The sequence below is a fragment of the Tursiops truncatus genome, chromosome 2 (genome assembly GCF_011762595.2).
Source record: "Tursiops truncatus isolate mTurTru1 chromosome 2, mTurTru1.mat.Y, whole genome shotgun sequence".
Lineage (NCBI taxonomy): Eukaryota > Metazoa > Chordata > Mammalia > Artiodactyla > Delphinidae > Tursiops > Tursiops truncatus.
Genome location: NC_047035.1, coordinates 171,331,045 through 171,348,828, shown reverse-complemented (window position 1 = coordinate 171,348,828; position 17,784 = coordinate 171,331,045). Strand labels below are relative to the sequence as shown.

The window sequence follows — 17,784 nt, the reverse complement described above, 5'->3', positions numbered from 1 at the left end:
TATATTTTTCATAGATGCCTTGTATCAAGTTGAGGAAATTTCCTTTTATTTCGTTTTCTGAGAATTTGTATTATGAACAGGTTTTGAGTTTTGTCAAATGCTTTTTTTTTTTTTTGCATCTTTTGACATGATTATATCATTTCCCTTGTATTCTGATAATATGGTGATCATATCAATTCCTTTTTTGAATGTTAAGTCAGTATTGCATTCCTGGGATAAATCCTACTTGTCATGATATACCATCAGTTTTATGTTATGCTACATCCCACTTGTTAAAATATTGTTAATTATTTTTGCATTTATCTTTGTAGGTGACTTTTGTAGTTTCCTCATAACATATTTGTATGGTTTTTATATTTATACATAGCCTTATATTTTCTGTAAGAGTTTGTGAAGAACAAGTATCAGTTCTTCTATAAATGATAGAATTTCATCAGTGGAGCCACCTGGGCCTGGAGTTTTCTTTGTGGGAAGGTTCTTAATTATGAATTTAATTTATTTAATTGCTATAAGACATTATCATGTTTCTTAGCATTGTAGTAATTTTTTATGAGGAGCCTAACATTGTAGGTTTTACATTTTTGAGTGTTGGAGTTTACTGTAATCTTTTAAGGACTGTTGGATATTGTCCTCAGAGGCAGTTAATTTCAGATCATCTTGATTCTTTTGAGGCTTATTGTTAAGCATTTCAAACTGGATCTGGAGTAGCTTTTACTGTAAGGCTAGTCTAATCTTACTGTTAATATATGACCTTTCTTAGATTGCTATTAAATGCCCCATGTACTCAACTAGGTCTTGCTACTCTGGATGTTAACTCAAATGATTGCTAGCCCAGAGATCTGGGAATTTTTTGGCTTGCAACTTCCCAGTAATTGTTCCTTTTCCAGCAGTTTTTCTTTGCCCTCCCTCAAGGCGTTTTGCCTGATGCATGCACAGGTTGATACTCAGCAAGACACTCAAGGGGAATGTTATGCAGATTTCTGCATCTCTTTCCCTGTGCAGCTTCTTTTTGTCTGGCACTCTGCTCTGCAAATTCTGGTCACTTTGATCTTGAGCTCCAACCTCTGTCTTCAACTCATCTACATTACCAGGTACAGTTTGGATTTCCTTTCCCTTCACTGCCGTATGGAAATTATCTCTAGGCAGAAAGTTGAATTATCTTCAAGTTTTTTTTTTTCCTTTTCTAAGGAATGGCAGTCCTGCTCTGTCTGTGGTCCAATTCCAATATCTGAAAACAGTTATTACATTTCTCCCAATTTTCTAGTTTATTTACACAACTCACAGGCAGAAGCAAAAGTCTCACAAATGCTTTTTTCAGTGAGATACAATTCACGTCCCGTGAAGTTCACTGTTTTAAAGTCTACAATTCAGTGTTTTCTTGTTTTTTTCATTTACTTACAAAGTTGTGTAACCATTACCACTTTCTAATTCTAGAATGTCTTCATCCCCCAAAAGGTAATCCTGTAGCCATTAGCAGTCACTCTCCATTTCTCCTTCCCCCCAACCCCTGGCAACCACTAATCTACTTTCTGTCTCTATGGATTTGACTATTCTAGACATTTCATATAAATGGGATCATATGATATGTGGCTTTTTTTGGTCTGGATTCTTACAATTAGCATAATGTTTCCATACATCCATGTTCTAGCATGAATCAGTGCTTCATTTCTTTTACTGGCTGAGTAATATTCCATTATATAGGTATATCACATTTTGTTTACCCAACAGATTTGTTTTAAGTTTTCTTTCAGCCAGTATGAAATGGGAACATTTCCTAGCTCTATGATTGGGTATCCAAAAGGTAGAAATAATCTACTTACGTGTTGAAGAACGTCTATCCCTCGTACTGAGAACAGAATATCTTTCCCCCTGGGCATCATAGAGAGGAGGACTATGGGGACATCATCATCTTTCCAGTCACTGGTAGCAATGCATTTCATAAACTTCATGGCAACGTACAGTCAGTCTACCTGTCTCATCATGGACGTAGGGCAAAAATAAATTCGGGGTCAGAAGAAAGATACCTACAAGAAAGTAACTTTGACTTGACTCTAATAGGCAGATGATATGCATTTAGGTTCCAGAATTTCTCTGACATACAGTATGATAGCAAAAGTTATTTTATTAGAAAAAATTAATCTAAATTTAAATTTAATGTAAATATTTAAAAGTTGATGCAGCCAAATGTCAATTCAGCAAGAGTTTTCTCCCACTAAACAAAGTATAAAAAAACAACAAAATCTCAGTAAAGCACCCATTATGTTCACCAACTTAACCTTCCTTTCTGATTTACCTTCTAAGAGAAACTGTGAAATACTTGACGTATTTGGGGACGGATTGGCATTCCCAGCTACATGCCAATAGAAATTTGGGGGCATTTAGAATAATACATCTGTGTCCATTTTTCTAGTGGTAATTCTATTTCAGTACCAGTTTTAATAGGTGGTAATAAATTGTATTATCTGCATATGATATAAGAACACTAGGGAGAGGGAAGAATGGAGGTACCTCCAGGTCATTTGAAAGGAGAGAATCAGTTCATTAAAATGGTGTCTATAAGACAAAAGACAGTCTACCTTCCCACGGCTTTTAGTCTCTTCTAGGATGTTCTCTTCAACCCTGTTCTGATGTGGAAAGAGTGTACCATGTCCAGGTCAAATATATCAGAACTACCTTGGGGGTCATGTTTAAAAAGGGGGTGGAAGGTTAATGGAGAACTTAGGAGTAATGAGAGACTTCAGGGATTTTAAGTTTCATGAAGCAACATATTCTGATCATTTGAACATTTACTTCATGCAAGTTATTGAGCCCTTAGAGGGAGCACAGATATGACTGAGAGATAGTCTTTACCTTCAGGAACTTACTATTTAGTGCATAAGTTGGACTTGTAAACAGTTTTCTTTGGGACCTCTGATTGACTGTGGCATAAAAAAGATATTTCTTTTCTAAAACTCTATTTCTTTTCCTAATAGAAATAAGAAAAGAAAAGAGGGGATGGGAAACCATTATGAATGAAAATAGGATTTAGCCATAAACCAAAGCAGAAAAGAAAACTGGGAAGAGTAGTGTCAAATGCAGTGGTGATGAGACACAAGTGAATGAGGATGGTAGAATTTCATGCAGACCTCTCTGTGTCCTGTGCAGAATTGAGAAGGGAAGAAGGACCAGGGAGCAGGCAAAGCAGACCCAGCAATTGCTTGTTCAAAGTCAAGAAGAGACAGTAAAGAATTCCAGCTCACTGGGCTGAAAGCATCACTACAACCTCTGCAGACTTCCTGCTCATCCTAAATGCGAGAGCATGGGTTAGGGACAGAGGCATGGTCTTAAGTTAAAGGCCTTTGTGGGTTCTTCCCAGAAAGTGTGGTGACCAATACCTGAATAGAGCTACTGCTCTTTCTTTCACCTTTTTAGCAAACTTCTAGATTCAAGTGATCTCCATTAAAAAATGAATAATTAGAAAGGAGCCAGTTTGAGACTCTCCTAGTATAGTACTTTTAAAAGGAAGTAACATAAACAAAAAAGCAGAATATACACAGAAAAATCATATTAAGAAGCAGAATTACAAAAACATGTGCTTGAAACCTTAAATAAAACTCAGTATCTTTAAAACAAGAACTCAAATAAATGTATACATGAGATCAAAAAACAATAATAAGACAATAGATTTGAAGAGTGTCAGTGGTCTGGGAAAAAAAAAAAACAGATGAGAAAAATAAAACCATTATAGAAATGAAAGTCCTGTCAGAATAGCAAACAGAAAATAAAACAAACAGGACAAAAATATTAACAGAAGTAGATGAAAAAAATTCCTAAAATAAAACCTCCAACAACTCATGAACTGTAGTACCCATGAACCCTTACTGAAAGAATGACTCAGTCACTTAATCTAACTAAGCAAGAGATGAATCAAAGTGGAGAACCCAGGAATAAAACTGCCATGTTAGGAAAGAAATAATGGTCGGGAAGCAGGGTGAGAATGTTATAAATCTTTGCAGTGTAAGAATAATAATATAATTGGAGTAGGAAGGAAAAGTGAGACTCAAAAAATATGTCTGTTCTTTGAAAGATAAATGAAGCTATAGATTTTTAGGACATTATTTAATGTTGTTGCCAGGAGCTCAGCTGAGCTGTCAGGGATCAGAGTAGCTGATTAAAGCAACAGGGCAAAAATAAAAGAGTGAAGCCTTAATTACTTCCTGTGGTGGGAAAAGCAAGTCTCTAAAAAACAGAGAAAACGCCAACGCCCCCTGTTCCGTTTCCCCAGGGGACAGCATCCTGCTGGAAGGTGGAGTGATCAGCACAGACGTGGGGGTCAGCTCACTGTTGAGGAGCCCCTGGCATTGGGGGAGAGAGTGCGGGCAGTGGTGAGAAGGCTGGGAGTGATAAGGGCCAAGCGTTAGTCATAGCGGGAGAAGTATCTTCAAGGGTTCCCCTCTTCCTGCTAGACGGAGGCCTTGGCAGAAATAGATGGCGCCTGAAGAGGGCTTTGTGCAAGGCCTCAGATAAAGAGACCTAGGAATGCAAATATACGAAGAGCATGAGCTGCTGGGGGCCTGAGAGCTCGCACCCGCCCTGCCCTCGGAGACTGCAAGGTGCTGGCCTTGCACCAAGTCTGGAGCCGGGAGGGTGCTTTCCCCTGACACCCGCTGGGTGAAGCCCTCCTCGTTGCCTATAGTCAGGCCTGAAAATTGTCTTTGTTGAATTTGTTAACAATATTTCTTCTGTTTTGTTTTGGTTTTTTGGCCCCAAGGCATATGGGATCTTAGCTCCCTGATCAGGGATTGAACCCGCATCGCCTACATTGGAAGGCAAAGTCTTAACCACTGGACCGCCAGGGAAGTCCCTCATGTAGGTTTTTAATCAGGAGCAGGATTCACCAGTTACAAAGATAAATAGTAATAAAACTAAAATCTGTAATTTATCTCTGAAGAAAATGGAAAATTACTAGACACTACAATATAAATATGTGAGCAGAAACCTTGTCTGGTTTGTTCATTGTTGTATTCCCAGACTAGCACAATGCCTGGTGTGTCGTAGATGCTCTGAAATATTGGTGGATTAATTATGAACCTTGTTTAATGAATAACACATTGTGCCTAAAAAATGAAAAAATGTCAGGCAAATCATAACAAAGGATAACAGGGGTTTCAGAACTGATATGTATTAGGTAAGATCTGTCTGAAAACAAAAAGCATTTACGAGTCATAGAAAATTACTTTATAATGATGATTCGTACAGTGATCAAGAAAGATCTAATTGTCATGAGTATTCATGAACAAAAAACATCAGAGTTCATAGGGCAGGAAATGGTAGGAAATATCACTAACTTTTTACTGAAGACTTACCTTGTGCCACAAAATTTTATTCTCTTTAGATTAACAATAAATTGACTAAAATAGTCAAAAGTTGTTGTTTTCTAATCTACCAAGGTCTTCCTAAAGTTTAAATGAAAATTAAGTATAAGAATAACCAGGAAGCTTTTTGAGAAAAGAAGTAATAAAACAAGTAGGGGGACAAACAAAGTTGCTCATCAACATGAGATAAACAGTGTTACCACATCGAGTGGATCTAATGTTCTCTGAAAGCAAGGATGTTTTTATTAGCTTGAATGGCCTGTTTATGGAAACAGAATTTGATTTCCATTAGTGTTAAAATATCAAATTATTAACGTTAATCCATGCATCTCTGTAACTACTTTCTTGAATCCCAACACATTCGTTGACCTAGAATGCTAGGTTAAAGACAGTTGTGAATGGTTTAATTGAGCGATTATGTTTGCATAACTGTTCTGTCATTTGGGTTGTACTGTAAAAAAAAAAAAATCACTCTTTCCTAGAATCCTTTAAAATTGTAAATTTTTTTACGTCTAACAGTATTGGAGGCATTAACTCTGTTTACTTCCTTTAGATTCTAGACTTAAGGATTCTCCTTATGTAAAAGATTGTTGTTTGATTTTTATTTTCATTTTAGGAATTCAGCTTTAATCTGTTCACAATCAGTTGTGAGATAAATAAGTTGCTTCTCCTAATAGTCCTGTGCTGACCAGCTGTGTAACTTGAGTATGTGTGCTAATCTTACTGCCCTGCCCCAGGGTTCCTGACAGACTGTTGAGTGTATGATTTTCAGATTGTTTTCTTTAGAACTCTGGGATCCAGAGGTGCTTCAGGAACTTTTCAGTATTTAATTTTTATTTCTTTTTACATATATGTCTTAAACTACTTAAAAAACTGTGGTTTAAAAACGATAGACATGTACATTCAAACTTATAATACAGTAGAGAAAACTGATGTGTTCCCCAGGTTAAGTCACTCTTTTCAGAACTCAGAATAAAGCTTTTCCTGCTTTATTCACGAACTCAAACTTCTTAGAAATGTGTTGTAATTAGGAACGTTGTGATTCTGGGCTTATGGCTTTAAATTCCTGGGTAAGAGTGTACACTAAGAGAGCTTAATGAGAATTGGCAAACCCATGACTTGTATTTTTCTACGTTTGTCTTCTGATAGTGTATATAAAATAGGAGCAAAACAGTACATTTTAAAACTATTTAGCCCAATAGGGATTATTTTGATTAATCTTATCTACAATCTTTTGAGGTCCTTTGACTACCCACAACTGTAAAACAGTATAGTAATTGTGGATATCTGAAAATGGGACCTTTTTCCATTTGGTGATATATTGACAGAGACATACATGAAAGGGATGGTGACTGGTCAATACATCACGTTTTCTAAATAAATAATATTAATAGAGAGGTATTAAAAAATTCCCTAGATCCTTTGCAAATCATTAATTATAAAATAAAGTTTTCCATGTTTGATTCCAGAAATCACGGCAGTCTTGGACTTGAGGTGTCATAGAGGCACAAAATACTTAGCATCTAGGAAACTAGCTTTCCAGCTCTGCTTTGGCTGGCTCTCGAGTTTGGGGGAAGTCACTTAATTTTTCATAGCTTCAGCTTACTGCTCGACTTTCTTCACAAAATTGCTTTGGAAAATTAGTTTAACTAAAGTTTATTTAAAAAGTAGTAGGTGTTTTATAAACTTTTAAGTGTTATAAATGAAGTTAAGTGTCACAATTTCTGATGTATTTACTGGTAATTACTTAGCATTTTTCCTCTGCCCCCTTCTACGCATGTTTTTATATTTTTTCTTTCCCCCCACATGTTCGTTCCTTAGGGTATTACACTAGAAGAGTTTGACAGATTATCTTTCAATATGATTTTAATGAGCCCTCCCTGTCAGCCATTCACAAGGTATGTATAATAAATATTTCTCTGTTAGGAAGAGTACTTTTGAAGGACTCGTTCAATCAAATCACACTGTAATTTCAAGCACAGACACTTTGAAGTCCATCAGCTGCATTTCCCTAGTCTTGAAACTTTTCATCAATAATTCCTTTTCTCTACACACGTTTATAATTCAGCATTAATCATAAAGAAAATAGCAATTACTGCCAGATGAACACAGTAATTTGGTCAATAGTAGGTATGCAGAGACTATATGGTACCTCCTTAATACCTACCAAAGAAACAGTATTTATTTCTGACCCAAATTACCTTTAATTATTTAAACTAATGAGCATTCAGGAATATCTTCCGAACACTGATTAATCAAAGTAAATCTCCATAGTTAATATTCAAATCCTAAATTACTTACCTGTAAAATTTTAAGGCTAGTCAAGAATGCATTTTTAAAAAATAAAAAAAAAAAGAATGCATTTGTGAATTTAAAATTTCTCGAATTGATAGGTACGTTTAATAATACATACAATTAATAAAATGACTTTTTAAAGCTGTGTTCCAAGACAGCTTTTTATTATATGGTGTTTATTTGGCTATGTATTTCAGGGAATTATATTTTAGAGAAAATCTTGACTAATCCCTCTTCATTTAGATACTCTAAATAATAATATTTCAATTATTTTAAGTAATAATGATAATAGTGGTAACCCTCTGAGTGTCTTACTGGAGTATGTCATTTAATATAACAAGCTTATGGGATGGGCATTAGTATCATCATCATTTTACAGGTGAGCAACTGAGGCATAGAAAGGTTAAGTAACTTTCCCAAGGCCATACCATTAGAAAATGTCAGAGCCAGGACTTTTTGATTATTTTATAGTCCTATTAATATATAGGACTATTAATATATAGTCCTATTTAAACGCATAATGTGATTTTAAATGGGATATAACATGTAGTAAAAATTCTAATTTAAATAAATATTCTCATGCTTAATTTCCATCCAAGTTTTGATTTATTTCAAGTTTTCTAGGAAATTAATTCCCCAGGGATTTATTGTGCACCTACACGTGAGGTATTGCTTTTGATGCTGTAGTTCCCATCCTTATAGAACTTATAGTCCATGGGGAATGACTGACAAATAATTATCTTATAATGTGATTTAAGGAATATAATAAATGAATGTTGAAACTGCCATGAGAGCATGGAGGAGAGAGGTGTTATGTTGCTGCATATACCAGGAGGGACAAATTCTTTTAGAGGTGATATCTGTATTGTGTCTGAAAGCAGGTTGGGAATTTATCAGTGAAGGAGGACGTTCCACGTAAAGATGGCTCCTAGCCTGTGCAAGTGTATTATGGCCTTTTTAACCACAGTAAGTGGGAGGTTCAGGACAGAATGCAGCCCCAGTGCTGTGATGCCTCAGATATCACTGCAGTGGGGCCCCTGTGTCTTCCCTACTGCTGCTCCCACTCTGTATTAGCCCAACTCCAGCTGCTGACGGCTGCAGTGTCTGATCCTGTAGTACGATCATCTTTGGAACTCTGAGAGGAAAGGGACAAAATGAGAGGAAACCAAGATTTCTGAGGAATCTATTCAAGTCCACTCTAATCTCCCATCTGAGCCTCAGATCCACTGATGATTTTGGTCCTGCTGTCAGGTGTGAGGAAACTGATAACTGATGTCAAGTAACTTATTTTAGACCACGAAGCTAGTAAGTAGCAAGGCCTTAAACCCTAGTCCTCTGTTGCTACGACTCATGCCCAATATAAGTCTTTTCTGCTTGCTTCTTGATCATATCGAATGTTACTTGCAAGATTTAACTGCTAGTCCAAATTCTGCCTGTTCACGTGACCTGTTTTGACTTACTTAGTCTAGCCAAGTTGCAACTCCTTCGTGTAGAATCAAGCCTTCAGCTTCAGTCTCTCCTGTTTACATTGGACAAGATAGTTCTAGTTTTACCTGCTACCTTCATCTGCTTAGCTGGTGATTACTTACCAATGCCATCAACTCTACACTGCCACCCTGCCCAACCAGCTCATTCATCTGAACTTCTGTTGTCTCACCTGGGGCAGGGCAAAAGGTGTCATCAGCTAATTGTGTGTGTGTGTATGTGTGTGTGTGTGTGTGTGTGTGTGTGTGTGTGTGTCTTTCCTGAACAAAGTGATTTTAAGAGGATAATTGATTTTATTCTTTGTGGACTTCTTGTTCTTCTTTGCCTCATGCAAGTCATCTGGACATATTATCTTGTATTGATAATAAGTGTATTTATTAGACAGGCAAGGCTTTTTTAAATTAAATGAAAAAATATATTTTTGTTCTCTATAGCAACAGAGATGATCAGATTTTTTGTGAGGACCAACTAATTTTAGTTCTCTGTTTTGACTTTTTAAAAGTGATTTGATACCTTTATGTAAGATTCTTGCTGAACTTATTTACTCTCCTTACCCTTTAGAATCGGCCTGCAAGGTGATGTGACTGATCCAAGGACAAATAGCTTCTTGTATATTCTAGACATTCTCCCAAGGTAAAAACTTAAATTCCGGTACAAGCTTACCTTAAATGTAAAACTTTACATCTGGAAGAACGTGATGTTTGTCATTTTATAGAGATTAGCATCTTATACAGGTTCTGTGCGAGTCATTTATCTTCTGTCGTGACTGATAGAGTAACTGCAGATGTTTGTCGGTTCCACAGTTGCCGCTAAAAGTGAGTGACAGGGCGTTACAGCCTAATAGCTGAATTCTGTTGCCTCTGCTCGGTATTTGTGCAAATGATGCTAATGTTAGTGAATGCTGTTGCCCATGGCCTGGAAACTTGTGCTGCCAACCCTAAAAGCCTCCATTCTATGGAAATGTCAGCCCTTTGAGCTGTGCAAACCCATGTTTTCATTAAACTTCAATGGAAATTAACATTTCAAATGTTAACTTTATCAGGTGTGCCTTGTTTATGGGGGAAAGGAATAAAGTATGAGTTGTCTCCATCCCTTATAAAATTCTTTCATAAAAAGAGTTTGGACAATTACTTACCTCATATTTCCCACAAGTAAGGATTTTCTTTACTTCTTACTTCTTAGTAATGAGATGTTTAGAATTCCATTTGTTTTTGTTTTTTTTTTAGGTTACAAAAATTACCAAAGTATATTCTTATAGAAAATGTTAAAGGTTTTGAAGTATCTTCTACAAGGTAAAAAAATGTATTTGTCCTGTGTTCATCTTAGACTTGGTATATTTTATAATAGGAGCTGTTATGAAATGAAGATCTTACAAATAAATGTGTATATTCCGACATTTTATATATGTTATGAAGTTTACTCGTTAATATTGATTTTGAATAGTTAGTAACGTGAAGTATCACAAAGTTAGGTTCAACTGATTCTTTCCCATTTTGATATGTTTGAATTTTTCCGGAATGATTTCTCAATTTTAGCTGCTTACATTGGTGCCTGTTTCTTTAGAAGTAGGAATGTTTTCAGTAAGAATTTGTCCTATTGACAGGCGTTTTCTGTCCTACAGTTGGGTTGAAGAAGCAAGCCCTGTGTCAGGCCCCTTTCAGACAGTAGCCCAGCTGGAGAGAATGCATCCAGGTCCTTGACTGACCTGCTGTCTATGACAGTGTTCCCCCGTCTGATTGGCTACAGATATAGTTCCATTCCTATAGTAAGCTTATCATGAGAGGATTGGCGATTCTAACTCACCAGTTTTATAAATTATCTGGTAGCTTTATTTATTTATAATAGGGATTATCTCTTTTTTGAGAAATGTAATTTTTCAAGTACTGGACTTAAAATAAGACCTAGGATTATCCTTTTTCTAAACAACTTAAGTGGAGGTACAGTTTTCATGTAAAATGAAGTTTTAGGTATAATATTTTATATAAGAACCCTATTTTGAACTGTAGAGTGAAAGCTTTTTTCTTTCCCTTTGCCTTTTCAGAGACCTGTTAATACAAACAATAGGAAATTGTGGCTTTCAGTACCAAGAATTTCTGTTGTCTCCAACCTCTGTAAGTACTGCAATTGTAAATTCTTATACAAATTTTCCCAAAGGGAATTTGATTCAGTAAAAAGAATGGCTCCATTTTGGATAATATTATAGGTAAATCTTGCAGTTAGTTCTGACATGGTTATTACTTTCTCTATCTGAATTTTATAGCTATATGTGAATTTTATTTTTTTATGATTACTATACTATTCATAATGAATGTAAGAATGTCTATTTGACTTTTTACCTGGGAAATATAAAATGAAAGTGACTCATAGACATATGATTCATCTGATTCTATCTTTATTTCATTCAAATAAAGGTACAGAGTGACAGTTTAAAAGGTTTAAGAACTTGCTACAGAGAAGTCTTCCACAAATCGATAATAGAATTTTGTCTGGCAGAAACTAATGTATAACTGTATGAGTTTTTTTACTAGGTGCTAAAAGTTGACACAGATCTCTTTAATATCCTATAGCAGCTAACTGCCCTGTTTCACTTGCAGCTTGGCATTCCAAATTCAAGGCTACGGTATTTCCTTATTGCAAAGCTTCAGTCAGTGCCGTTCCCTTTTCAAGCCCCTGGTCAGGTATTATTATTATTATTGCTGTTATCATCATCATCATTATTTATCTGTTGTAAATATATCTCAGTCTGCTAATTTATTTTCAGGAACTACTTTGCAGAGGTTTTTTTTTTTTTTCTAACATCTTTATTGGAGTATGTTTACAGAGGTTTATGTGTGTCCTCTTGTGCCTGTAATTTAGACTATGCCTGAGGTCTGTCTTGTAGGCCTTTTCACCCTCCTGATGCCACTTTAATTGCTTGAAACAAAACCAGAAACTTTTCTTTCATCATTAGAAAAGAAAATAAGTTAAAAGTAAAAAAAATTACCATTAGTGTTGTTATCCTTCTTTTCCTCCTATAATTTCTCTTCTGACCATTGACTCTTTTGCATCTATTATTTTTCTCCCTCAGTAGAAGCCATTGACTACTTTTGATAAAATGTATACTATCTTAAAAATGGCTTGAGTATTTTCACACATCAGTTGCATTTTATTTGAAATCTATGCTATTTAGCCTTAATTGATTAAAAAATGGTAATGATTAGCACAAGCTAGAATAAAATGCTCAATTGCTATATATAGGATCTCTCATTATGCTAGCAATTTTATATGCTTCTGCTGAAAATTGGTGTGGATAACAGAGTTTCAGTGGTCCAGTGAAGCTCTCTATAACCCTCACAGGTAAGAACTCAAAAGTCATGTCCTACTAACAGGGCTTCAGTAGTATCATTTGAATCCCCCGTAATACAATATCAGTATTATACAATACTGTGTTATATAATAAAATAGCAATATATCTCCCTTTAATAGTGGGCAGTTCCAAAAACGGTATATAAAGTATGTGAACAAAGACGTCATCATTAAAAATTCCTGGAACTGTTTTTTCTTTCCCAAAATAGGACTTTATAAATGGTTACCTGTTTTGCAGGAACAAGTTTTTCCTGTGGGACTCAGGGATAGAAATAACCTTTCAGGGTGAAGAGTGCTTTTCGTTTTTAATTACTAATTTTCCTTTAGATCATGGGTATGTCCTAGTTTTTTTTTTTTTTTTAATTGAAGGGGAATGGCAAACTTTGATCAAAAACACATTTTCTGGAAATGTTCCTGTTGCTTTTTCAACTTCTTTTCCAAATATAATGCTGTCTCTGTATTCAACATACTTCCTATTACTTTGTTGAATGGTTTGTTAATTCAGAAAGCAGTAATTTCATGAAATAAATCATCTATAGCCTGATGCCTAACACTATATGATGAAAAACTTGTAATAACTTGTATAAATACTAGTAAACCTCAATTTCTATCTTTTTAATGACAACTCAGTAAAAGTTAAAGAATTTTTTTACATAATGTTGAATGGATGTTATTAATATGTCTTTTATTTTTAAGAAAGCTTTTGAGAGTTTGTGTATTTTTACTTAATGCCAGGTACTGATGGAGTTCCCCCAAACTGAATCTGAACATCCACAAAAACATGCGATAGATGCAGAAAAGGAAACTGAAGAAAAGAAAATTGAAGAAAAGAAAATTGAGCCAAATATTTGCTTTGATAGCAGCACACAATGTTCTGGAAAAGAAGCCATTCTGTTTAAGCTTGAAACTGCAGGAGAAATTGACAGGAAACGTCAACAGGACAGTGATCTCTCTGTGCGAATGCTAAGAGATTTTCTTGAAGATGACGTTGACATAAATTCATACTTTTTACCGCCAAAGTCATTGCTGCGATATGCTCTTTTGTTAGACATTGTTAAGCCCACATCCAGAAGGTCCACATGCTTTACGAAAGGGTAGGTTTTAAAGAGTCTCTGTTCGTGGCATATCCAAAATAACCAGGTTTTCATAACTATTGTTTCTCTTAGTTCTTCTCAAAACAAGGAGCATTTTATAAAATGTTTCTGCTGGAATGATTTTTTTCACCCTTAATCGCCTGCTTCCGTGTTCCAGTAGAATGCACAAGTGAAAATTCCTTCTGGCGGAACATGATGTGCACAGCCCACAAAAGTGCTCATAGAAGACACTGCCATCGTTTGGTGACCTTCGTAGGAGCTTAGTTACCCACAGTGGAGACATGGTTTCTATAGATGGTGAATTGCTAATCGTTTAGCACCTTTCTTTTTATGGTACCTCAAAAATTTCTGTCCACTTTCATGATCAATGTACAAGAAGAAATGAAATTTTAATATGAAGAAATAACATTGAATGTCCTGGAGCACATTATAGCATATTTAACTTTTATTTAGTTTTTTGAATTAGTAGTATATTCTTGTAGTTCAAAATTCAAAAGGAACTAAGATTGTAAGACTCCCTTCCAATTCTGCCTCTTGTTCATCCAGTTTCCCTCCCTACGTGCAACCAATGATTTCAGGTTACTCTCTAGTCTTCCAGAGGTATTGCATGTGAGGTGTGTTTAAATATACGTTATATTTTTACCCCCTCCTTTAAGTAAATGGTAGCATACTATATTCATTATTATGTGCACTTTTTTTCATTGTGCAGTATAATTTGGATATTATTACCTATGGGTGCTTAAAGAACTTTCATATGTTCATAGTATAGGTATGTCATAATTTCTTTTACTGGTTACCTGTTGATGGACATTTAGGGGACATCCTTTGGATTATTTCTCAAGAAATAGTGTTTTTCAACTTTTTTTTTTTTTTTTTTTTTGCAGTACGTGGGCCTCTCACTGCTGTGGCCTCTCCCGTTGCGGAGCACAGGCTCCGGACGCGCAGGCTCAGCGGCCATGGCTCACGGGCCCAGCCGCTCCGCAGCATGTGGGATCTTCCCGGACCGGGGCACGAACCCGTGTCCCCTGCATTGGCAGGCGGACTCTCAACCACTGCGCCACCAGGGAAGCCCCTCAACTTTTTTTTTTAAACCTAGGAAGAAGGGGGGAAATTAGACCCTTCAAGAAAAATTTGTAAAAGGTCCATCCCTACCCCTGTTTGTTAATTTCACTGAAGCGCTTTTGATAGGTAGTTGTATGATTTAAAAATTCAAGCCTTCGGGCTTCCCTGGTGGCACAGTGGTTGAGAATCTGCCTGCTAATGCAGGGACACGGGTTCGAGCCCTGGTCTGGGAGGATCCCACATGCCGCGGAGTGACTAGGCCCGTGAGCCACAACTACTGAGCCTGTGTGTCTGGAGCTTGTGCTCCGCAGCAAGAGAGGTCGTGATAGTGAGCGGCCCGCGCACCGCGATGAAGAGTGGCCCCTGCTTGCCACAACTAGAGAAAGCCCTCGCACAGAAACGAAGACCCAACACAGCAAAAATAAATTAATGAATTAATAAACTCCTACCCACAACATCTTCTTTAAAAAAAAAAAAAAAAAATTCAAGCCTTCTCTCTTTACCTACTAGCTAGTTGTCTTACACAAGACACTATGCCCCCGACGTAATCGTACCAGGCTCACCCTGACTTTATCATACCCTGCCCTTGTACTTTCAGGGGAATGGGTTTATTGCTTTCCATTACCTTAAAAGACTTCACTCAGCTGTTGTATATTTCCAAGTCTGCTAGGTTCTGTTTAGGACTCTCATAAAACAGGGGTTATCAATTTTGTAATAAAAAACAAATTTGAAATTATTTTATAATTATAAAAATGGTATAAAAGAAGCCTTATTGTAGAAGTCTATTTTAGTGTAGATAATATAAGCACACACACACACACACGTGATATATAAGAAAACAGCTTTTCTTTGATGGTGACTTTCTCTAATTTCTATTTTAAATTCATCTATTAGGAAAAAATGTCAAACAGCCAGGTTGGCAGTGATCTTAGGGAAAGAAATATTACTAATACCTTGCATTTCTTTAGTGTTTGGTATTTTTAATATATTTTTAACAATAGTCTGATTGTTTTGTGATAAAGAGTAAAAACATGCAGTGTTACAGTAAGAGGCAGATGCACGTTTGGTGGGCCAGAGTTTGTCATGAGACTGGAGAGTACGGTTTTGGGTTCATGAGAAGAAATGATGGTTCAGGCATTATAAGAAAAGAGCAGCAATTTATTTTCACCTACATAACATTTGGTCTAATGTTGCAGGGATGTCAGTATTGAATAGCGTTTAGATATAAAGTCATAACAAATGCATACTTTCTGTGCATTTAAATGTGATGAACATTTAAAAAATGACAATATGTATATGCAGACTAGTATTTATACAACAAAAACTATGCCAAGTTTAGTGTCTGAGAATTTTCAACAGACTGATCTTATGTCTTTCACCTGGTAAGTTTTTTAATTACAAAGCATATTTATGTGATATTATTTAGAATATTTCAGAAGGATGTATTAACAACTATGTAAGATTGATTCATTCAAGAAATATTTAAGAAATTTAGCATTAGCAAATATATTAGATGCTACAAAATATTTGTGTTAATTTTTTAGTTATGGACGCTACATAGAAGGGACAGGATCTGTGTTGCAGACTACAGAGGATGTGCAGGTACTATGCATGCTGCAGAACTAAAGTATTTGAAAATTATTTTAAATAAAATTATCTTTAATACTTAAAATTTGAGAATGTTAAAATAAGTTTACATGTTCAACTGGGATGAATATGTGTATATAGTAATTATTTACTATAGAATAAATCTTCTTCTTGTTGCTAGATATGAGTATATGTACAAAAAGTGTTTTATGTTTTTACTTTCTTTTTTTCTTCTTACCTTTTGTTTTTCTTTCTATTCCATAAAGAGTAATTTGAAATGCAGAGTACAGTACTTAATGTTCTCTAAAATTATGCATAAATATCTTAGTATTGGAGCCTTCCTTTGGAGCACATACTATAAAAATGCCTGTTAGGGAAAAAATCTATATTTTAGGAAGGCTTTTTATTAATACTTCAATTGCTAATTCTTTACGGTATCATGGTTGAATACAAGCTTGATACATTGAAAGTTTTATATACTTCTGAAGTGAAATCACATTATCTTCTTTTATGCTGATTTAAACTCTTACTGTTAATAAAATTTACCCTTGCTAAAAACCCTATCAGAGACAAATGAATGTCTGGATTTGAGAAGTCATATTTATTAAATATATTTTATCATTTTAAGAAAATATCTTAATTTGATAAAATTGGTCATAAACAGTAAACATTTTAATGGCTGCTTATTTGCTTTGTAAAATCGACTTATTGGTTGACCAAGTTTCTTTTTTGTATCTTTCACTACATTTCTTTTATGTTATATTGTCATTTATTATTTCTATTCTTATGAGTTAATTTTTGAGGGACCAAAAATGACAGATACACTGAGAGTATCCTGATCTATTCAGCATTAAGGTTTTGTTTGTTTTCTGAGTTTACCTGGCCCTTGATGAGCCAGTTACACAGTTCATTGCACAGAGATGTTTTTACCCTGTGCTGCGATGTGTTACGGAAGACTATGCGTCCATCATTTTCAAACTGTCTCACAATAGACGATATTATCTTAACGAGTCTAATTGCACTCTACTTTATTAGTTATTTTGGATGTTTTCCTACAGATTGAGAATATCTACAAATCCCTTACCAATTTGTCACAAGAAGAAAAGATAACAAGATTGTTAATGCTTCAACTTCGATTTTTCACTCCTAAAGAAATAGCAAATCTCCTTGGATTTCCTCCAGAGTTCGGTATGTGGGATACATGCAGACCCCAGCTTTCACTGATGAAAGGTCTCAAAATTCATTAGGGACTCGTGCACAGTTTATGAATAAACCCTTGCCCAGGCGGATGTGAGAGCGCTTCCTTTCCTGATGGTGCCATCTTTGACATCTTCCTTCCCTCCTGTGTCTGCTTTCTTCATAACCTGCCCCAGTCCATTCCCTTCAGACTCAGTTCCCCTTCTCCTTTCACTCCAGTAATGGTTCCAGGTGCTTTGCAGGAACAGAAGGGCCAAATCAGCAATTCCTCACTTCTCCCTACAGATGGTTGTTAATAGCATCTCTTTCTCGAGTTTATTTTTTTGCTTCTAGGAGTACTACTCGAATAACCTCACACTAGATCT

General features: G+C 35.7%; 1 protein-coding gene across 8 annotated transcripts in view; it reads left to right on the top strand.

The window, feature by feature from the left end:
- TRDMT1 (tRNA aspartic acid methyltransferase 1) overlaps window positions 1-17,784 on the top strand; it is a 67,723-nt gene that overhangs the window by 35,126 nt on the left and 14,813 nt on the right. For 4 of the 8 annotated variants that reach the window (XM_073801697.1, XM_019933507.3, XM_033852486.2 and 1 more), the window contains exons 3-10: window positions 7,176-7,252; window positions 9,696-9,767; window positions 10,361-10,426; window positions 11,176-11,245; window positions 11,729-11,812; window positions 13,215-13,573; window positions 16,180-16,237; window positions 17,281-17,410. In XM_073801697.1, the coding sequence (XP_073657798.1) occupies window positions 7,176-7,252; window positions 9,696-9,767; window positions 10,361-10,426; window positions 11,176-11,245; window positions 11,729-11,812; window positions 13,215-13,573; window positions 16,180-16,237; window positions 17,281-17,410 (916 nt within the window). The remainder of the gene's footprint in view (window positions 1-7,175; window positions 7,253-9,695; window positions 9,768-10,360; window positions 10,427-11,175; window positions 11,246-11,728; window positions 11,813-13,214; window positions 13,574-16,179; window positions 16,238-17,280; window positions 17,411-17,784) is intronic. The other 4 variants (XM_019933509.3, XM_019933511.3, XM_033852487.2 and 1 more) reach the window with 2 other exon arrangements.